Below are 23,156 nucleotides of genomic sequence, written 5' to 3'. Positions count from 1 at the left end.
ATATTACATATCCTATCAGATTTTATATCCTATTATATTATATATCCTATTATATTATATATATCCTATTATATATCCTATTATATTATATATCCTATCAGATTATATATCCTATTATTATATCCTATTATATTATATATCCTATTATATATCCTATTTTATTATATATCCTATTATATATCCTATCAGATTATATATCCTATTATATTATATATCACATTATATATCCTATCGGATTAAATATCCTATTATATATCCTATTATATTATATATCCTATTATATATCCTATCAGATTAAATATCCTATTATATTATATATCCTATCAGATTAGATATCCTATTAGATTATATATGCTATTAGACTATATATTATTTTAGATTATATGTTCACATTACACAATAAAAGTCCTACTTCAGCACTTGTTTAGTGTCACAAACATACACAATTATGGAGAAAAATTAAGCTATAAAAGTCGCTTTTACTGAAAAATATAAACACCCCACAAATACAAATACTTACAAATAATATCTGTGCAGCCATAAAAGTCATGCTTTTAATTACTGACCACACACACACACACACTTTATATTGTGTTTTATTTATTTAATTTTCAATTAATTACTTAAACCACCATGTTTATACATATATTATAATGTGTGTAAGTCATAGCCTTGTAGGCGTCATAACGTTGTCGGTAAACCCCAGTACATTAAATTCATTAAACCGTGTAAAAATGTAAAACTGCTCCGAATATTTTACTTTTTTTCAAGGATGACCATTTCATCAAAGACAACCGTGCTCCTTCATGACCTGATCATTCTCAGCACTGCAGTAACAGTGACGTGCTGGTGCAAGTGGATCAGACACAGCAGTGCTGCTGGAGTGTTTAAACACTGCGTCCACTCACTGTCCACTCTATTAGACTCTCCTACCTTGTCGGTCCACCTTGTAGATGTAAAGTCAGAGACGACAGCTCATCTGCTGCTGCACAGTTTGTGTTGGTCATCCTCTAGTCCTTAATCAGTGGTCATAGGACGCTGCCTGCAGGACGCTGCCCACAGGACGCTGTTGGCTGGATGTTTTTGGTTGGTGGACTGTTCTCAGTCCAGCAGCGACACTGAGGTGTTTAATCACTCCAGCAGCACTGCTACCCAGTACATTCTCCCTCAGTCTGAAGAACCCTTTCATAATGCAAAGAACACTTTAATCATGCAAAGGGTTCTTTGAGTGTTCATTGTTCTTTATAGGACCATTTTCTTTACTAAAGAACACACTTACTGGTTCTATATAGAACCATGAACAGTTCTTCACATCATGAAAGGGTGCAGGGTGCTACAGATATAGCATCACAGCTTCCTTTACTGTTAGCTGTTATTACAGGACTGTTACTGTGTTATGAAGCACAGATGAGTGATGAAACACACCACGTTAGTCTTTCTACATGTTTATATTAATGTACCTGAACTTCTTTTCTAGTAACCACCTGAAAACAAACATGCAGTTTCTAGGCAAGTACAATTTGTTAGAATAATTACCGTATCGTTCCGTACTAATTACCGATCCGTGCTACTGAACTGAGTAATGCACGTCACCTCATTCTTATTAAGTCAGTAACTGAACGAGAACTTTAACTATAACGTGTTTCACTACGTCGTCACAGGAAAGACTGGATCACCGTTATGCTGCTCCCCCGACCGTTAAGACTCGTGGGCCTTAAAACCGCGAACAAGTCCGATACTATTAAAACGTAACACTGTGGCAGGCGCCCGTCCCCTGAGCCCTGACGACTGCTGGGAGAGGCGGCAGGAAGGCAGGCGAAACCCTTTGAGAAGAAGGAATCTATGGAATCCCTGCCTCGGGATTCTCACGGTGGGCACTGCCTCTGGTCCCACTGTGTGGCCACTTTAATTTGCCTCACATTCGACCCCCGTGGTTGTCATCGGGGCCAAGGGGACAGGCGCATGCCACAGACATACAAACCAAACGGGAACGTTTTATTCAAAATTCCCATTTATACCCCTCCTCTACAAGCTGGCTACCACTGTCACACTGTGATGTCATGACTGCAGTGGGAAAACAAGACAATCAATAAAGGTTCTATCTTGAGTGTCACGTTCTAGCTAAAGCTGTTAAGGCTGAAAAGTTAGTAGTGTTGAAGATATATTGCTCAACGTTCCTGGCTCAGTGGACAACTAGCCAACTAGTAAAAGGACTTTGTCCATTTTTATGCAGTATTTTCCTGGTTTGTGTGATGCATTTAAACGATTATGTACACCTTATTGGGGGCCTGCAGGTCTTAACAGTCAGGGTTCTCTTTAAAGGCTTATAGTCTCAGCCTTAAAGGCAAGTGTCTGGTCTCTGTCCAGTGCAGTCCTCCAGGAAGACATTCCACATGCAGATAGCGGCGTGGAGAAGACTTCTGCCCGAGGAGCAATGACTCTGGAAGAGTGAAGGTTCTAGCTCGGCTAGTGTTGCAGCAGCATGAACACCATCCTGAGGCCTGTGAGGCAACAGCAAGTCCACCTTGTCCAAAATTTGAAGCCTTGGTCACATCAATGTGGGTAAAGTCTGCCAGTTCACTTGGGTGGAAAACATCCAGACAGAACGTGCTCCCACAAGTGGGTCAACGTGAGCCCTGTTCATCAATGAGAACTTAAGGAAACACCGTACATTTGAGAACATCTGAGGGCAAACTGTAATATCCTTTTCTTGGAGAAAATAAATAAATAAATAAATAAACAAATGAATAAATAACTGGAAGACTTACTTGGTCAACATAATGTCACACGTTGCTCACAGCTCCAAAAAAACAAAAGCAAAATGTTGAACACTGCGAGGCGTCAGTCTGGCGTAACAGCAGCTTAAGGCCGGTGACGGCGCTTTCCAGGTAGGCACTGATCTGGTCCACTTCAGTTACTGTCAGGGCACGTTGAGCGGGGTGAGGTACACCATATGTGCAAAAGTGTTCAGACACCCAGAATCAACTTTAAGGTCACCGATTGCCAACATAGCTCGTGTAATCTCCATAGAAAAGCCCTGGCCAATAGAATTGCATGCTCTGGAGCAGCTGCACATGATCCTTGCTGTGGAGCAGTGGAACGGTGTTCGCTGGAGTGATGGAGCTCCATCCACTTGGGATAAGTTGGAGTGATCCAGAACTGACCATCCAACATCAGTACCTGACCTCACTAATGCTCAATCAAAGCCTCACAGCAATGTCTCAACATCTAAAGCCTTCCCATTAGAGTAGAGGCTGTTACTGCAGTACAAACCTAGGAAAAATGCTGGAGTCTACAGACTTTGGGACATGTAATGCACATAGGTGGTGCACCTGTCCAGCTCACTGCCAGCTAATAAAGTGCCATCCCTAGGAAGTGCTGTATTTTCTCTATAAAGATAATGGTTCTATTTGGAACCGCTAACATGCAAAGAACCATTTTCATGCATAAAGAGTTCTCTGCATGGTGAAACGGATCTTATTGATGGAGAATAGGTTCTAGAACCATATACAACACTATCAATCTGAAGACTCATTTCACCATGCAGAGAACTCCAAGCATGCAAATGGTTTGAGTGTTCATGTTTCTATACAGACCCACTGTCTTTATTAAAGAACCCTTAAAAAAAACAGCTGTTTAAAGAGTGCAGCAATGTTCTGATACATCAAGTATATGATCCACGAGAAGTGCAGAAGTGGATGGACCAAGTAAGTGTTAATGCTCTCTGAAAGTTGTTGCAACGTCAAGCAAGTATTTATGTTGGGCTCTGAATGTTGTAACAAAGGTAAAACACAGCAGGCTGGTTTGGGAAAATTTATAAAGTTCCATCTGTCCTTGCAATGTTTTGCACCTCCTAGGTTCTGCCTGCCTTTGAGCCTCCCAGGTTCTGCCTTGCCCTGAGTACTGTGATCACTTATGTCACAATACAATGTTTTTCTGCATATTTTGTGTATATCATCTGTACCTGCAGTGGATGGATCAGCTGGGAACCTTGTTCATATGTTCATTTGTCTGATTGTTCTCTCAGGGCCAGATGTTTTGTAATGAGAACACAACTAGGGATACACTGTTTAACTTTTCCACATGCAAAGGTACGCTTTAAACCTGCTCACAAGGGTACATCCTAAACCCACTCCTCCAAAACATGCCCACAAATTCCTTTAGAGCCTGTTCTTTAAAGGTCTAAAGTAATTAATAACAACTGTTTCTCCTTTGCAAAAGATAATGTTCACCATTACCGCATGCAACGTGTTCTCCATTCCTTTGTGGGGACATTTGAGTCAAGCTAAGTTATGCAAGATCCATGGGCTTGCAGCAGGTTTGGCCATCTTCACAAGGCATTAGCTTAGAACCTTCACAGTCAGTTTGTGTCCACCCTAATAAGCTAATGTTTCCTGGCCACAGTTTCTAAAAGTTTTCCCCAGACATTCTCATCACATGATCATATCTGGCCCCATGAGACTTGCAAGCTCAGCAATGCCTTCCTTAAAAACTTGATCTGGGCCCAAGGATCATCAAGATTTGTAGTGTTTCAGGGTCCTGCTAACAACCGAGTTTGCTGATTAGGGTGTTAGGATGGGATTAGTTTCTTAGTGTGACTAATGTTGTAGGTCCTTCTCAGCCTGAACATGCATCTAGCCAGGCTGTCGCAAAAAGTGCTCCTTCTTCTATGCAACTCCTTTTTACTTTTCACTAATCCAAACTTTTTCGCCAATCTTTCTAGTGATAAACATCCTAGCTGATGACCGACGACTAGTGGCAAATATTCACTGTATCGCTGAGAAGATTTTCTGCCAGCCTTTACACATGATAAGGTCATGCATTCTACAGAAGCTAGCTGTATTATATTGCCACATTTTTCTTGTCAAGGGTTGTCTTATCTCTGTATGTGGGCAGACCAAGCTTTACTAGCACCAAGCCATGATGTGAAGGTTGAAGATTTATTCTCCTGTGGTTGGGAGGAACAGTCTGTTCAAGGCCTCAACAGCATGCGAGCTGAAAGACCTGATAACCAGTCGTACTTGCTAGTACTTCCTAGCTAGAGTTCATGATGCACATTAAAGTCACCTTTGAATAAGTCAGACTGTGCACCAAAATCTGTCAAGAGTGTGCTCCGAATTCCATCATGTTGGCGGATCAAATTTCGTCAAGATAGTGCAGCAATTTCGTCACGATTATGCTCCAAATTCCATCAAGACTGTGCACAAAATTCTGTTCAGATTGTGCCCCAAATTCTGTCATTGTGGGAGGATTTGCAATGCTTATGCCTAGATAGTCAAAACCTTCAGTAGTGGTATTAGATGGTCTCAATGAAAACTGACAGCAAGTCATTTTAATGACTTTTGCATCTTATTCTAGATCATAGTGGACGTCACAAGATCCAGAATTGGCAACAGATGCTATTTATTCTCCACCACAATGACTGTGGTGGATCATTTCAACTGGCAGAGGTCGATTACCTCCAGTTAGGTCAGATGTTAACTTCCATAACTCTGTTGAGGCTGAGCTTTATAAGTCTAAGACTTGATGATCTCAGGACTTTTGTGTGTGGTTTTTTGGTGTGTTTTTAAGTTACACGGCTTAGCGAAGCTCATCCCGCACTCCGAGCACTTGTATGGTTTTTCCCCTGTGTGGACATACCGGTGCGCTTTCAGATGTGCCGACCGTGTAAAAGATTTCCCACACACAGAGCAGACGTACGGCTTCTCGCCAGAATGCATCCTCATGTGGAGTTTTAGGTGGCCTAATGTTGTAGATCTTTTCCCGCACTCGCTGCAGATGAAGGGCTTTTCTCCTGTGTGGGTCCTCATGTGAATTTTAACGTTGCACAATTTCCGGAAACTCTTGCCGCACTCTGAGCAGGCGTGGGGCTTCTCTCCGGTATGAATCCTCTCATGCATTTTTAACTCTGAGGGACGTTTGAAACTCCTCCCACATTCAGAGCACTGGTGAGGTTTGCTGTCTGTATGTGTGTCCATGTGGCTCTTCAGATAGCTTGCACTGATGAAACTCTTGTCGCAATGGGAGCAGCTGAAAGGCTTCTCTCCGGTATGAATCCGGTGATGTAATCTTAATTCCTTGATACTTACGAAGGTCTTCCCACACTGAGAGCACTGATGGGGTTTGTCTCCTGCGTGAAGCTTCATGTGGTGAACCAGGGCACCATCGGTGGTGAAAGTTCTCCCACATTGAGTGCAGGATGGCTTTTCTCCTGTGTGAATTCTCATGTGGGCTTTCAAGTATCTAATTTTCCAAAAACGTTTCCCGCAGTGAGTACAAGTCGGTGGATTTTCATCAGCGTGTATCTTTTGGTGCGCTTCTAATTCCGACAAAGTAGCAAAGAGCTTCTCACATTGAGGGCACCGGTGGGGTCTTGCATGAATGACTGTGTGCTTTTTTAAAATACGAGCAGAAGTGAAAGCCATACCACACTGGCTGCAAACAAAAGGCCTTTCACCCTTGTGAATCATTGTGTGAAGTTTCAAGCTGTCCAACCTGGAAAAACCTCGACCACAGTCAGAACACGTAAAAAGCTTCTCCGTACTGTGGGTCAACTGGTGCCCTTTCAGAATTGAGGCAGTTCTGAAGCCCTTCTTGCACACCGGACACGTGTGAGGTTTCTCTCCACTGTGTATGAACGCGTGATTCTTCAGGCTTGTGATGGAGGTAAATCCTTTCCCGCACTGCAAGCAGATGAAAGGCTTTTCTCCCGTATGAGTTCTCAGGTGTACTTTCAGGATGGAAGCGTATCTGAAGGTTTTCCCACACTCAGTACACTGATGAGATTTCTGGGCTCTCAGTTCCTGTAGGACATCTTCATTTACTTCAGTTTCTTCTCCACATACCAGGACCTGCTTCACATCCTCTCCAGTACCATCTTCTGCATCTTCTCCCAGGATCAGGACCTGCTTCACGTCTTCTCCGCATTCATCTTCAGCATTTTCCCCTAACAGCAGGACCTGCTGTACATCCTCCTTGATCTCATCTTCAGCATCTTCACCTAATATCAAGACAAAAAAGAAATCAATGATTAAAAAAAAAAAAAAATTCAAAAGTGTAATTGAGTTAATGGTGGTGGAAATACACTATATCGGCAGAACTCTTCACTCAACCATCCAAATCGTTGAATTCAGGTGTTCCAATCACTTCCATGGCCACATGTGTATAAAGCCGAGCCCCTAGGCCTGCAGACTGCTTCTACAGACATTAGTGAAAGAATGGGTCGCTCTCAGGAGCTCAGTGAATTCCAGCGTGGTACCGTGATCGGACGCCACCTGTACAGCAAGTCCAGTCGTGAAATTTCCTCACTACTAAATATTCCACAGTCAACTGTCAGTGGGATTATAACAAAAAGTGGAAGCGATTGGGAACGACAGCAACTCGGCCACGAAGTGGTCAGCCACATAAAATGACAGAGCAGGGCAAAGCGTGGAATGCAGTGGTATAAAGCGCCACCACTGGACTCTAGAGCAGTGGAAGGAAGTTCCACTGGAAGGAGTTCCAGAGAAAGGAACTCTTAAAGCTTCAGCACCAAGAGATTCTGGACAATTTCATGCTCCCAGCTTTGTGGGAACAGTTTGGGGATGGCCCCTTCCTGTTCCAACATGAGTGCGCACCAGTGCACAAAGCAGGTCCATAAAGACATGGATGAGCCAGTTTGGTGTGGAAGAACTTGACTGGCCTGCACAGAGTCCTGACCTCAACCCCATAGAACACCTTTGGGATGAATTAGAGCGGAGACTGTGAGCCAGGCCTTCTCGTCCAACATCAGTGTCTGACCTCACAAATGTGCTTCTGGAAGAACGGTCAGAAATTCCCATAAACACTCCTAACCCTTGTGGAAAGCCTTCCCAGAAGAGCTGAAGCTGTTATAGCTGCAAATGAATTACCATAATGGATTAAGAATGGGATGTCACTCAAGTTCATGTGTGTGAAGCCTGACGACCGAATACTCTTGGCAATAGTGTATTTGGGGCGATTGGGAGTGGGTGTGAACTGACAAGTACATGCTGAAAACCAATGGAGAAAAATAAAGTTTCAATATGTATGCATAAGGCTGGGCAATATGGCTGTATATGCATGTATATTATATATAATATACATACACACACACACACACACACAATCATTAATTGTGATAAATCACGTCACAATACAATGCTTCTCTGAACCAACTGTTTTATTACAAAGAGCATAATTACCTGGCAGACTGGTTTGTGGTGTGTAGAATAGACAAGGAACGATGGTGGATGGGTTTATCAGATTATTAAGCGTAAACATGCTGAACCAGTTACTGGTCAGAACTATCAGAGGTTGTGCTCTACAGTCAGGCCAACGTCCAACCCCAACATACATACCTGCCTCCACCTTCACCACCTTCACATCCCCCATCTTCAGTCCACACGTCAGGATGCCTTTACGCTCCTCCTTAACCAGCCACTTCTTAACTCGACCGGACGACGTGCTGTGAATCTTCCTGTGGGCTTTCAGCCTGGAGAAGGTGCTGAAGATCTCCTCGCAGTGAGGGCACCGGTGAGGTCCAGTGTGGACGTACATGTGCTGCTTTAAAACGCGGGTGCAGGTGAAGCGTAAGCCGCACTGGGCACAGGGGAAAGGTCGATCTCCGGTGTGAATCTTGATGTGGAGTTTAAGGTTGTCCGGTCTGGAAAACCCCCGGCCGCAGTACGGGCAGCTAAACGGCTTCTCCTGACTGTGCGTCCTCTGGTGGGCGATCAAGTTTGGCACGGATCTAAAGGTCATCTGACACACCGAGCATGTGTGAGGTTTCTCTCCGCTGTGTATGTACGTGTGGTTCCTCAGGCCAGTGGTCGAGGAGAACCTCTTCCCGCATTGCCCGCAGGGGAAGGGCTTCTCTCCAGTGTGAGTTCTCAGGTGAACTTTCAGGAAGGAGGCGAACCTGAAGGTTTTCCCACATTCGCAGCACTGGTAGGACTGCTGAGAGCTCTCCGGGGGATCTTCTCCGTTCTCCTCCACAGGTTCTTCTCCTGAAAGCAGAGCCAAAAGAATTAGAAACTGGACGATCTACTGACTCACCATCTCAGTCTCGCTTCATACCATCTAAAAATGATCAGACTGCAGTTCTATATAGCTCTAAAAAGGTTCTTCTATTATAGAAAAGCTTGACTTCTATTATTATGAAGAGCCATTTTAGGTGCTATATAGTGGTTGTATATAAAACATAAAGAGCAAAATGGTCCTTTGGGTGTTCATGTAGTGAAATGGTTCTTCAGAATGATTGAGAATCTGCTGTAGATGGTTCTACACAGACCCTTTTGGAAAATTGCTCTATATAGCCCCAAAAAGCATCTTATGATGACGCCAAGCTTATACCAATAGAAGATTCCTTAAACATGCAGATGGTTCTTTGAGTGTTCATGGTTCTATATAGGACCATCACCTTTACTAAAGCACTATTTAAGAACTTTTCTAATAATATAGCTGTTATCAGTTGTTCAAGGGTTCTCTGAGGCAATGGTTCTATTTAGAACTATGAGCTCTACATAGGAGCTCCATATACACTGCAAGATCTATATAGAACCATTTGCATGAAATGGGTCTTCAGATTGATGGAAAATGTGTTGTAAATAGTTCTATATAGAACCTTTTTGAAAAGGATTCTAGATAGCATCAGAGAGTTCTACCATTACAATAATGTTAAGTTAACCCCTAACCATTTAAGCACGCAGGGTGTTCATGGTACTACACAGAACCATCACCTTTACTAAAGATGGTTCTCAAAGGGTGCTTTAAGAGTAGTTGTTTCTGCTTTTTCATGCTTCAAGGCAAAGGTTCTATTTAGAACCACAAGTTCTGTATAGAACTATGTGCATGTAGTCGTTCGTCAGATTTGTGGAGAATGTGGTGGAACCTTTTTTGAAGGGTTCTATACAGCACCAAAAGTATTTCTGCTGTTTTGATGTCAAGCTTGTATACAATAAAAGAACCCTTCATACAGAACCATGCACAACACATTCTCCACCATTCTGAAGAACGATTTCACCATGCAGAGAACCATTTAGTGTTCTGAGTGTTCATAGTTCAGTGTGAAATAATTATCTTTGCTGATGAACCCTTGGAGAACCATCTTTTTAATAGTGTAGGAGGTAACTCACTTGGGAACGATTACTGATTAGACCGTAAACACTACAGTGCAGGTTTATACTGGACTAAAACCAGGGTTCTGTGGGTGGTCACTCAGATTACAGCATATACAGCACCCGGTGGAGTAGAACCCTGAGGACCTCAGAACTCTGCCTCATTAAACACACCTGACTCAGCTCTTCAGCTAATTAGACCTTCATTAACTGAACACACCGATCTCCACAGAACCACCCACAGCACACTCTCCATCAGTCTGAAGAACCTTTTCACCACGCAGAGAACCATTTGAACATTTACATGGTTTTATAGAAAACCCATGATTCTAAACAGAACCACTGCCTTTACTGCTGCCTTGAAGAACCCTTGAAGAACAACCAGTAACTCTTAAAAAGATGGTTCTTAAAGGGTTCTTTAGTGAAGGTGATGCTTCTATATAGATCCATTTACACTTAAAGAACCATCTGGATGCTTAAAGGGTAGGGCTTCTTCTGTTGTAGAAGAACCTTTTGTAGAAGAAGCCCAATTGTCCTATACAGAGAACTTGTGATTCTGTATAGAATCATTGCCGGAAAGAACCATGGGAGAACAACCAATAATAAATACAGTAAAAAAAAAAAAAATCTGGTTCTTAAAGGGTGATTTAGAACATGGCCCTAGAACCATGAACCATGTATACAAGCTTGGCATCATAAAAATAGCAGACCCCTTTCTGGTGCTGCGTAAAACCCTGTACAGATGGGTTATATAAAGAACCACGTGCAACACATTCGCTACCAATCTGAAGAATCGTTTCACCAGAGAACCAAAGTGTGGCTCTATAAAGAACCATTGTCCTTCGTAAAGAACCGTCTATGTTAAGGGTATTCAGCTGGGCTGGGAAGCTTGTAAGACTGCACAGAAATGGGTTCTGATCAACGTTTATCGCTCCAGCATTTGACTGACTCGAGACGCAGCACAGCACGTTCAGAGCGCCGCCGAGCGCCGATGAGCGCCGCCAACGCTCGACCAAACGAAGGACTTCAATGTTCCTCTTCCAGACGACGTGTTCGTGTTTTCAGGTAAAGCGGCGTGACGTTTTACCTCACGTTTACACCGCATCTACTTGAGTTTATTGGCTGGTTGAAATGTAGATTCTGATTACAATTACTGTCCGACTCATGTAGACCCAGAGTTTCCCCATGACCTGATTACTCAAGAGCATGAAAATGATCAGATTACTGACCCAGTCTGATTTTCTACAGTTATCAGATTATTAAGTGTAAACACACTGAACCAGTTACTGACACAGTCTGATTTACTGCAGTTATCAGATTATGTAGCTCGGCTACATTGAAAATGAGGGTTGCCCTCAATGTACTTCCGAGTCAAAATAAAGGTTGATTGATTGATTGATTAAGTGTAAACACACAACCAGTTACTGACACAGTCTGATTTTCTGTAGTTATCAGATTATTAAGTGTAAACACACTGAACCAGTTACTGACCCAATCTGATTTTCTGCAGTTATCAGATTATTAAGTGTAAACACACTGAACCAGTTACTGACACAATCTGATTTTCTGCAGTTATCAGATTATTAAGTGTAAACACACTGAACCAGTTACTGCCATCCATCCATCCATCCATTTTCCAAGCCGCTTCTCCGTCAGGGTCGCGGGGGGGAGCTGGAGCCTATCCCAGCAGTCTTCGGGCGGAAGGCAGGATACACCCTGGACAGGTCGCCAGTCCATCACAGGGCAATTACTGCCACAATCTGATTTTCTGTAGTTATCAGATTATTAAGTGTAAACACACTGAACCAGTTACTGACCCAGTCTGATTTACTGCAGTTATCAGATTATTAAGTGTAAACACACTGAACCAGTTACTGACACCGTCTGATTTTCTGCAGTTATCAGATTATTAAGTGTAAACACACTGAACCAGTTACTGACACAGTCTGATTTTCTACAGTTATCAGATTATGAAGTGTAAACACACTGAACCAGTTACTGACACAATCTGATTTTCTGCAGTTATCAGATTATTAAGTGTAAACACACTGAACCAGTTACTGACACAGTCTGATTTTCTGCAGTTATCAGATTATTAAGTGTAAACACACTGAACCAGTTACTGACACCGTCTGATTTTCTGCAGTTATCAGATTACTGAGTGCAGGTAAACTCCGTGTTCCCCCCCTCCTCTGACGCTCTGCATTCAGCTGATGAAGGTCTAATGAGCTGAAGAGCTGACTCATTGGGTGTGTAATGAGGCTGAGTGCTGACGTATGCAGGGTTCTGGTCCACCAGGCCCAGAGACGTGGTCTATATGAACCAATCAGATGATGACTGAGCTCGTCCAATGAAGACCCACACACTGACCCTTCCTCCCTTTTACGGTCATCAGCTTGTTCAAGCTTTTACCTTAAAAGCCAAACTACACTATTTACGTTCAGTGACCCTTTATTTTAAATACAGGACATTAAACAAAGCCACATCAGGACTTTACAGCTGCTCCGCCTCATCCACCCGTACAGGAGAGGGAAGGAACGCCCACCCGTCAGCGGGAGTCGGGTTTGGAGTATTTTTATTGGTCCTTTCCACACCAACAGCTCAACTGACACAGGACTGTCCACTGCTGTACCATCGTCCACACCAGTAAACACTCGGGGGACGCCTGTGGGTGGGTTTACACAGTGGAGTCCCCCTTAATTCAGAGCGTGCGGTGCAGACCGAGTCATTCAGTGGTTTGCTGTGTAATAACAGTCATAATTATTTATTATTATTTATTTATTTAAGTCCTTTCAGTTAAAAACGGCTCAAAGTGCTTCACAACTCAAAGACCAACAGAGAAAAATATCAAATAAAAAAATAAAAACTCAACCGACAAAAACATCAGCAGAAAAAAATGCCATTAATAATCGGAATTAAAACGCACAAACAAAGTGTAAATAAGAAAAACAACCCCCAAAGTGAAGTGACACTCCTGTAAAAATAGGAGGAGCAATAAACCTAAAGCCTACATATATATATATATATATATATATATATATATATATATATATATATATATATATATATATATATATATATAAAATAAAACCTGATTTTAGAAATAAATATAAAACAGAACCTGATTTTATAAAAAAATAAAATAAAACCTGTGTTTTTTATAAATAAACAAAAATAAGCCTGCTTTTATAAATAAATAATATTAATAAATATAAGCCACATTTTATAAATAGCATAAAACTAAACCTGTTTTTATGAATAACAAAAATAAACCTGCTATTATAAATAAATATTATATATACTGTTTGTATAATATAAATAAGCCTGTTTTTATTAATAAATATAATGAATATAAGCCTATTTTTATAAATAAATAATACAATTAAACCTGTTTTTATAAATATAATCTACACTCACCAGCCACTTTATTAGGTACAGTATCAGTTGCTTGTTAACACAAATAGCTGATCAGCCAATCACACGGCCGCAGCTCACTGCATTTAGGCATGTAGAGGTGGTCAAGACGACTTGCTGAAGTGCAGACCGAGCATCAGAACGGGGGAGAAAGGGGATTTAAGGGGCTTTGAACGTGGCGTGGTTGTTGGTGCCAGACGGGCTGGTCTGAGTATTTCAGAAACTGTTGATCTGCTGGGATTTTCACACTCAACCATCTCTAGGGTTTACAGAGAACGGTCCGAAAAAGAGGAAATATCCAGTGAGTGGTCAGTTGTGTGGACGAAAATGCCTTGTTGATGTGAGAGGTCAGAGGAGAATGGGCAGACTGGTTCCAGATGATAGAAAGACAACAGGAACTCAAATAACCAGCCAGAATCTCTGAGGAACGTTTCCAACACCTTGTTGAAAGTCTTCCATGAAGAATTAAGACAGTTCTGAAGGCAAAAGGGGGTCCAGCCTTTTACTAGCAAGGGGTACCTAATAAAGTGGCCGGTGAGTGTGTGAGTGTGTGTGCGTGAGAGAGAGAGTGTGTGAGTGTGTGATAGAGTGAGTAGATACATGTTTGTCTTTATAAATAAATATAATCTAGTACGCTGCAGCTGGTTCTATATAGAACCTTTTTGAAAAAGGACCTATTGTGACAATGTCAACAAATGAATAACTCTGAATGGCGCCATTTAGAACCGTGTCACCACGTGGAGAACTATTTCTCTAAGTGTTCAAGGTTCTATAAAAGAACTATTGTCTTTCCTAAGGAACCCTAGAGGAACCAACCTTTTGAATGTGTCACATAAATCGATAAATCTCAGCCTTAGTGGTTCTAGTAGGAGGTCCTATGAACAGCGGATGTCTGGTTCCCATCACCGCCACTGTGAACAATCCAACCTCGGCCAGTTTATCTAGAACCACATTAAACCACTCTGAGCGACTGTTTACAGCTTAACCGCTTAATGAAGTGGAGAATTTCAGGAAGGCGGTGGAGTGGCCCTTTAAAAGCCCCTTATTAGCCCTTTAAAAGCCCTTACTAGCCCTTTAAAAGCCCGTCACTGGGAGGCTCCTGGTTAAAGGAGGCTAACCGGACTGGGTCCGCGCTCCTGCGGGCTCTGGTCTGGTCCTCTGGTCTGGTTCTCCTCCGCAGGTGGAACTCACCTCTCATCACCTGTCCACCCCCGTCTCCGCGAGGCTCTTCAGCGCGCGACATCCTGCAGGACTCACGGCGAGCGCGCGCTGTCCGGCGGCTGTAGCGGGTTAAACGGCCTGACCGGCGGGTCAGTAAGCTGGACGCTCCGCTGCCCGCAGCTCCGCTCTAGAACCGCTCTAGACTCGCGACTGTTTACCGTCCTGCCTTTATATACACGCTCCGGAAAGGGGGCGGGGCTGCACGCCGCGGAACCGGAACCACACCGCGTGTGCTATTTTTTACTGATTATTCATTTTATTTATTGAAATAAATAAATTCAGCACCAGAACTCCGGAGGAATTTTAGGAACAAGGTGAAAAAAAAATCAAACATCTAAAATCATTAATTTCCGGATAAATATTCATTTTTAATTTTTAATTATTCTTTTTTTTTTTTTTTAGGCTCCTTTTCCCACCGGAGGAGCCCAGACAGCGCCAGTCTGCGGTGCAGCTTCCATCAGCGCCTCATTACCGCCGCCGTAAAGGCCTGAATACACGCACAGCCAGTTTTACAAAATAAGAGTCCCGCCATGCCGGAGGAGGAGCTTAGAAGCGCTGTGATAAAGACTTCCAGGCGCTAGTCTTCCTCACTGGGGGGCTCAGCTCCAGTAAATCAGGAGAACCTTGTTTTCAGCGTCGATGCTGTAGCTGGGATTTTAAAAAAAGACCACAATGTTTTAAAATCTGCCCGATTTGATAGAATTTACACCAAAATTGTATTAATTTCTATTTATTACAAATAAAAACTAAGAAACAGACATTAACCCAGGAGGTTAGTAGAATCTTCTCATTTTCTTCTTTCGGCTGCTCCCTTTAGGGGTCGCCACAGTGGATCATCTGCCTCCATCTTGCCCTATCCACTGCCTCCTCTACTTTCACACCAACCATCTCCATGTCCACCTTCACTACATCCATAAACCTTCTCTGAGGTCTGCCTCTTCTCCTTCTGTCCGGCAGCTCAATCTCCAACATTCTTTGCCCAATATATCCACTATTCCTCCTCAACACATGTCCAAACCATCTCAACCTGGCATCTCTGGCTTTTTCAGACTTTCCACTCTTCTCCATCATCGACCTGAGAGCAGCACATATGGGTCCCCTGGCTTGGCGAGCTCGGTACCCCGCTGACTGTTCACCGCTGCTGGTCCCCCTCGGACCACCCAGATTCCACACAAGTGCTAACTAGTTTTCAATCTCTCTGAAAAAATTTTAAATGCACTGGGACTTTTATTTTAGAAAATATACTTAGACGAATATAAGAAGGATGTAAAATCATGACTAGGTGTCGGGACCAAGGCTGTTCCTCCAACCCCAAGCCTCCAACATACTTTCACTGATGACTGCCCTGAGTTCTCGGAAGACGCTGAAAAGGACAGAGCCTTCAGACGCTGAGTTCTCGGAAGACGCTGAAAAGGACAGAGCCTTCAGACGCTGAGTTCTCGGAAGACGCTGAAAAGGACAGAGTCTTCAGACGCTGAGTTCTCGGAAGACGCTGAAAAGGACAGAGTCTTCAGACGCTGAGTTCTCGGAAGACGCTGAAAAGGACAGAGCCTTCAGACGCTGAGTTCTCGGAAGTCGCTGAAAAGGACAGAGCCTTCAGACGCTGAGTTCTCAGAAGACGCTGAAAAGGACAGAGCCTTCAGACGCTGAGTTCTCAGAAGACGCTGAAAAGGACTGAGCCTTCAGACGCTGAGTTCTCGGAAGACGCTGAAAAGGACAGAGTCTTCAGACGCTGAGTTCTCGGAAGACGCTGAAAAGGACAGAGCCTTCAGACGCTGAGTTCTCGGAAGACGCTGAAAAGGACAGAGCCTTCAGACGCTGAGTTCTCGGAAGTCGCTGAAAAGGACAGAGCCTTCAGATGCTGAGTTCTCAGAAGACGCTGAAAAGGACAGAGCCTTCAGACGCTGAGTTCTCAGAAGACGCTGAAAAGGACAGAGTCTTCAGACGCTGAGTTCTCAGAAGACGCTGAAAAGGACAGAGTCTTCAGACGCTGAGTTCTCGGAAGACGCTGAAAAGGACAGAGTCTTCAGACACTGAGTTCTCAGAAGACGCTGAAAAGGACAGAGTCTTCAGACGCTGAGTTCTCGGAAGACGCTGAAAAGGACAGAGTCTTCAGATGCTGAGTTCTTGGAAGTCGCTGAAAAGGAGAGAGTCTTCAGACGCTGAGTTCTTGGAAGACGCTGAAAAGGACAGAGTCTTCAGACACTGGGTTCTCGGAAGACGCTGAAAAGGACAGTCTTCAGACGCTGAGTTCTTGGGAAGACTCTGAAAAGGACAGTCTTCAGACGCTGAGTTCTCGGAAGACGCTGAAAAGGACAGAGTCTTCAGACGCTGAGTTCTCGGAAGACGCTGAAAAGGACAGATTCTTCAGACGCTGAGTTCTCAGAAGATGCTGAAAAGGACAGAGTCTTCAGACGCTGATTTCTCGGAAGATGCTGAAAAGGACAGAGCCTTCAGACGCTGAGTTCTCGGAAGATGCTGAAAAGGACAGAGCCTTCAGACGCTGAGTTCTCGGAAGACGCTGAAAAGGACAGAGCCTTCAGACGCTGAGTTCTCGGAAGTCGCTGAAAAGGACAGCGTCTTCAGACGCTGAGTTCTCGGAAGACGCTGAAAAGGACAGAGTCTTCAGACGCTGAGTTCTCGGAAGTCGCTGAAAAGGACAGAGCCTTCAGAATCTGAGTTCTCGGAAGACGCTGAAAAGGACAGAGCCTTCAGACGCTGAGTTCTCGGAAGACGCTGAAAAGGACAGAGTCTTCAGACGCTGAGTTTGAGGAAGACGCTGAAAAGGACAGAGTCTTCAGACACTGAGTTCTCGGAAGACGCTGAAAAGGACAGAGCCTTCAGACGCTGAGTTCTCGGAAGACGCTGAAAAGGACAGAGCCTTCAGACGCTGAGTTTGAAGAGGAAAAAGGCTTCTTCTGTATTTCAGCATCAGGTGGCTCAGGGTCTCAAGAGACCCCAACTGCGCAAGTACAGTGTTCCAAACAACAGCGTATACCGTTTATCTGGGGTGGTTTGATTTCAGCTCGTTCTCTAATAGGTCCATCCCTTCGTCCATCGATTTGGCCGTCGCATGATGAGCTCACCCCTCAAAACTGGTTGCAGCTGATTTTACCTCTTTACCTTTCAAGGTCAGCTCGACCCTCTTCACTGGGTCAGTAGGTACGCAGGCCTGTCAGTGAACCCAGTGGCTTTCCAGTGTCTAGAATCTCCTATGCAGACAGACTGGGGACCTCTGTGAGAGAATTAACATTCTCTGTGAGCCAGTGCAACCTATTTGGTTATAGATTACAACTTCTAATCTATCTGATCACTGATAGAATGATTTACTGAACTAATTTACACGGCGTAACTACAGAAAGGAAGAGATGAAAACTGCGTAAATTGGTCTGTGAAGGGAAAATGAGAGATGATGAGTGGAATTTTGTCTAATACTCTGCTTAAACACTGGTGGGCCGCCCTGAAAACGCAGAGCAAAGCACCAGTGGACCACCACCTCCGCCATCAGCGGGCCAACAGTGGTACATTATCAGGGAACATTCCATATAAACCCACTGGTGGTTCTGGATAGTAAATAAAATGTCTATGTTTGTGTTGTAGTCATGGTGACCCCTGGTTCCCATCACCACCACTGTAAAGACATGAACCATTTCACACCAAACCACTCTGATTCACTCTGAATGGCCAAGTTCATTCCAAACCAAGTGCTTGTTGTATTGTTATTTTGTCACTGGATGGCAGCAGAGGGCTATTGGCACAATATTGACAAAAAAAATAATTCAGTATCAGACTTTCTTCCAGAAGCACAGGTCAGACACTGATGTTGGACGAGAAGGCCTGGCTCACAGTCTCCGCTCTAATTCATCCCAAAGGTGTTCTATGGGGTTGAGGTCAGGACTCTGTGCAGGTCAGTCAAGTTCTTCCACACCAAACTGGCTCATCCACGTCTTTATGGACCTGCTTTGTGCACTGGTGCGCACTCATGTTGGAGCAGGAAGGGGCCGTCCCCAAACTGTTCCCACAAAGTTGGGAGCGTGAAATTGTCCAAAATCTCTTGGTGCTGAAGCTTTAAGAGTTCCTTTCACTGGAACTAAGGGGCCGAGCCCAACTCCTGAAAAACACCCCCACACCATGATCCCCGCTCCACCAAACTTTACACTCAGCACAATGCAGACAAGTACCTTCTCCTGGCAACCACCAAACCCAGACTCGTCCATCAGATTGCCGGACGGAGAAGCGTGATTTGTCACTCCAGAGAACACGTCTCCACTGCTCTAGAGTCCAGTTGCGGCGCTTTACTCCAATGCATTCCACGCTTTGCATTGCGCTTGGTGATTTAAGGCTCGGATGCAGCTACTCGGTATGGAAACCCATTCCATGAAGCTCTCCACGCTGTTCTTGAGCTGATCTGAAGGTCACATGAAGTTTGGAGGTCTGTAGTGATTGACTCTGCAGAAAGTTGGTGACCTCTGCGCACTATGCCCCTCAGCATTCGCTGACCGCTCTGTCACTTTACATGGCCGACCACTTCTTGGCTGAGTTGCTGTTGTTCCCAATCTCTTCCACTTTGATATAATCCCACTGACAATTGACTGTGGAATATTTAGTAGTGAGGAAATTTCACGACTGGACTTGTTGCACAGGTGGCGTCCTGGAATTCACTAGATTAGAAGATTTCTGTTTTATTTTTAATTATTTGGAGTGCTGGCTTCATTGAGACCCCTGATTGGTCTTGACATACCACTGGCTAAGACACAAGGAAGGATGCAAGAAAAAGTAATGAGCATGCACAATTAAAGATATCAGATGCGCCCACTGTGCGACAGCAGCTATTGATTGTGGGTGGGGGAAAGTGGGCGGAGCTGCTCATCGATCATCACCCAGACTGACCATGTTTGCTTTGTGTGTTCTGAATCACGGTGGCCGCAGATTAGGATCGATCTGTCCAATTACAGCCAATTAAATCGTCCATCCCTGCAGTGGTCAGCGATGGAGCCGCTGTATCGATTTCAGAGAGAGTGACTCTGCCTCTGCTGGAACACACGCACTCAGAAATTTACACCACCAATCAGACGCAGGCACGTGGGTCAATAAGCGTGTTTACTGGCCGCTCCGCTCGGCTCCGGCAGCAGTCAGCACCGTTACCGCGGAGATGACACTGACTCCACATGCTGCAGCACTCATTTATATCCACAGGGAAAAAACAAGCAAAATCACATTAAAGGGCAAATATCATTAAAAAAAACATCACTTTTTGGGACACTATTAAAGCTTTAAAAACACTCAACAACATTCACTTTGATCACACTGATGAGGTGCTGGACAGGTGAAGTCTTCTTAGGATGATCCCTATGACGTCCACCTGTGTGACCCCCATGGTTCACCTGGTTGACTTCTGGTATGTCCTTTGGAATGAAGGAATGAAGGGCAGGCTTGTTAAGGTGTAGATGGTGGAACTCAACTCACGCAGGATCCAGGAGGCCCTGGGCTGCAACCCAGCTACTTTCCTCAGGACCATACTCCTTCCAGTCCACCAGACACTGTAGACAATCTCCTTGTCAACTGGAGTCCAACAATCTGAGTACAGTGTAGATCAGGGTTCCATCGACTACCACCGGTGCCTGTAGCTGCTCTTTGGGCATGGCCTCATCCAGTGGACCTAGAACAACAGGCTTAAGGAATGAAACATGAAATGAGCACAAGACACAGCACTGTCTGGGTAAATCAAGGTTGTGCATAACTCCATTAACTCGTCCCAAAACTATGAATGGACCAATATATTTAGGTATAGGTTTTATGCAATCCTCCTCAAACCTGAAATCCCAAGTCGACAGCCAAACATGGTGCCTGGTTTGGTAGAGGGGGGTGTCACTCAAACGTCTATCGGCCTGGGCCTTGTTCCTCTTTAGAACTTGGTCAATGCACTGACCTATTGAAGCCCAGACATCTTTGCTTCTCTTCATTCATTCATCCACAGCCGGAATGCTGGTGATAGCAGAAGTCCAGGGCATATGTATGGAGGTTGATACCCAAGCACACACTTAAAAGGAGTGATGCTTGCAGCGGACCAAGCGAGAGAGTTCTGAGACATCTCGGCCCAAATCAGGTAAGTAAGAATCGGGTCCAGTCAGACTGGTTGTCATGGCAATATATTCTGAGAACTTTGCCTAGTTCTTGGTTGACCCTTTCACATTGTTCGTTAGACTGAGGATGATATCCAGATGTTAGACTTGTATTTACACCAAGGTGTTCCAAGAAAGCAGACCACACAGAGGAAGTAAATTGAGGGCCACGATCTTTTGGTATCCCAAATAATCTAAAAACAACATTAAACAAAACGTCTTCAGTTTCAAAAGCTGAGGGTAATTTAGCAAAAGGGATGAATCTGACTGCTCTACTGTCATGATGGTGGTGTGTTGTTATGACGGAGGTAGATCAGTTACAAAATCAATGGTGATATGAGACCAAGGACAATGGACAATGTGGAGTGTTAGATGATCGGACTAGTACCCCGTCTATTTCATCATCCACTTCCCATCTAATAATGGCGAATCCACACTCGGGGGCAGTAATGATCTCAGGCATTTTAAGTACTGTTTTCTCTTTGTTGCTTCCAAAATTGCGTGACAAGAAATACACCTTAGTGTTGTGGGGACCGGGTCTATAAGTAATAGTAAACAGAAAATGGGAGAAAAATAAGAACCAACAAGTTTGGTGAGGGTTGGGTCCGTTTGCATTTCATAAATATTCAAGATTATTGTGGTCAGTTAAAACAAGGAAAGGGTGTTTAGCCCCATGTCACCATCATTCTTAAGCTAATGTTATTGCTGGAAGCTCCCTTTCACCAATAATATAGTTTCTTTCTGCAGAAATTAGCTTACTGGAGAAAATGCGATTGGATGAAGCTCACTAGTACTACCAGAGGCTTGGGAAAGAACAGCTCCCACAGTCCCAAGCAGCTACTTCTACAACAAATGGTCTTTCTGGATCAGGGTGCACTGTTGCACTAATGTCTAATGGTTGAAAGCGCTGGTGGAGAAGTCATGTGTTCACCCACTGAATCATGGGAACTGGAGTTTTCCACACAGTCCATTGACTCAGTGAACTTGCAGGAGAAAGGGAACTAGTAGAGGAGGTGCCCTGGGCAGGAAGTGTGAGGTGGCCAGAGCTGAGCTGCTCTCCCATTGGTTGGGACTTCAGGAGCTGGACTGAAGGCCTTACACGTGAAATTAGCTACCAACATAATTAGGATGTGACAGAGGAACCAACCCCTCGCAGTCTTATTTACAATGGTGGGAACCCATTTCACTGACTGTGAATGCAAGTCGTAGTCTAAGCAGTGTTCCAGTTAGTTGTTAGGAATGGTAAACAGTGGCAGCAGCTCTATGTCAGAACTCTTTACTGTAAAACTGATACATACAAGCTCAGATATATGATAATGACTGTTACAGACTTCAGATAAAACATACGGAATGACTTTTACAGGCCTCTAATGATCCTGTTTAATTTAGAATGGATAAGAAATGGTTAGTGTACCAGCTTTAGCTTGGTACTAACATACTTTTAGGAATCTTCTAAAGGCCTTCTGGACCTCCACCACAGGCGAACGTGTTGTCAAGGTATTCGTAAGCTGGACACAAATTTGCAAGATTCCAGGGTCCACATCTCAGATTTCCTGAAGGCCATGCAGTGATATCCAGGGCTCATCGGAAAGGATGTGTCACGCTGTATTGACCTATGGAGTTTGGCTTTGTCACAGATTTTTACAGTCAGACTTTTAAAGTGGCTTATTGCAGATCGTTCCCTTCTCCTGTGGTTTTATTCATGAGTTCAGCATTTAGTGGACATCGACTCGACTTTCATCACAAAACTGATCACTTTTAAAAATCTGAAGTCGCGCAAACACTGAATGAAATGTTGGGCTCCACCTCAGAAGGACAAACAGAGAAGTTCTTTTCTAGGACGTTTCAGATTTCCATTAAAAGTAAATAAAACAGAGCAACAAACTTGAGTACTTCATCTCTTGAGTTCCTCGGCATTCAGCTGGACTCTTATTCCACGCTTCCCTTCTGTCCGATTAGCTGGATCATATTACTATTGCCCTATCAGACTTTGTGCTGCAGCCTTGATGTTCGAAGCTCCAGCTCCTCTCTTTTCTTGGGCATCTCAAGTATACAATTCATATAATACCCCAAGGATGCTCATTTATCTGCCACCTCCTCAGCATTGCCTCTTTAGTTCCTTCACTCCAACTCCTCTCCTTGGGCGATGCATGTATCTCAGAACTCCGCTTCTGGCTCTTCATCCTCTAACACTGGAATGGCATCTGTTTCTTCTATGAAGACGCCATTCTAGTCCCTGAAGATCTGCAGCTATTCACCGATGCTGCTCCTATGGTGGCTGCTG

The 23,156-nt window shown here is 44.0% G+C and overlaps 1 protein-coding gene and 1 long non-coding RNA gene across 3 annotated transcripts in view; one reads left to right on the top strand and one right to left on the bottom strand.

The window, feature by feature from the left end:
• Positions 1-3,800: 3,800 nt before the first annotated feature.
• LOC108415210 (oocyte zinc finger protein XlCOF6-like) overlaps positions 3,801-23,156 on the bottom strand; it is a 75,682-nt gene continuing 56,326 nt past the window's right edge. The window contains exons 1-3 of one of the 2 annotated variants that reach the window (XM_017688215.2): positions 14,721-14,919; positions 8,358-9,005; positions 3,801-7,000 (exon numbers count right to left, since the gene is read on the bottom strand). In XM_017688215.2, coding sequence (XP_017543704.1) covers positions 5,517-7,000; positions 8,358-9,005; positions 14,721-14,772 — 2,184 coding nt within the window. In that variant the 5' untranslated portion in view covers positions 14,773-14,919 and the 3' untranslated portion in view covers positions 3,801-5,516. Of the gene's footprint in view, positions 7,001-8,357; positions 9,006-14,720; positions 14,920-23,156 lie in introns of those variants that run through there. The other variant, XM_037543180.1, reaches the window with a different exon arrangement.
• LOC119264611 lies at positions 14,934-15,519 on the top strand. Its single transcript, XR_005131150.1, has 2 exons — positions 14,934-15,064; positions 15,153-15,519. It is a non-coding gene; the product is annotated as an uncharacterized LOC119264611 (long non-coding RNA).

This window comes from Pygocentrus nattereri, chromosome 12 (genome assembly GCF_015220715.1).
Source record: "Pygocentrus nattereri isolate fPygNat1 chromosome 12, fPygNat1.pri, whole genome shotgun sequence".
Lineage (NCBI taxonomy): Eukaryota > Metazoa > Chordata > Actinopteri > Characiformes > Serrasalmidae > Pygocentrus > Pygocentrus nattereri.
This window is presented reverse-complemented; position numbering and strand designations above follow the sequence as displayed.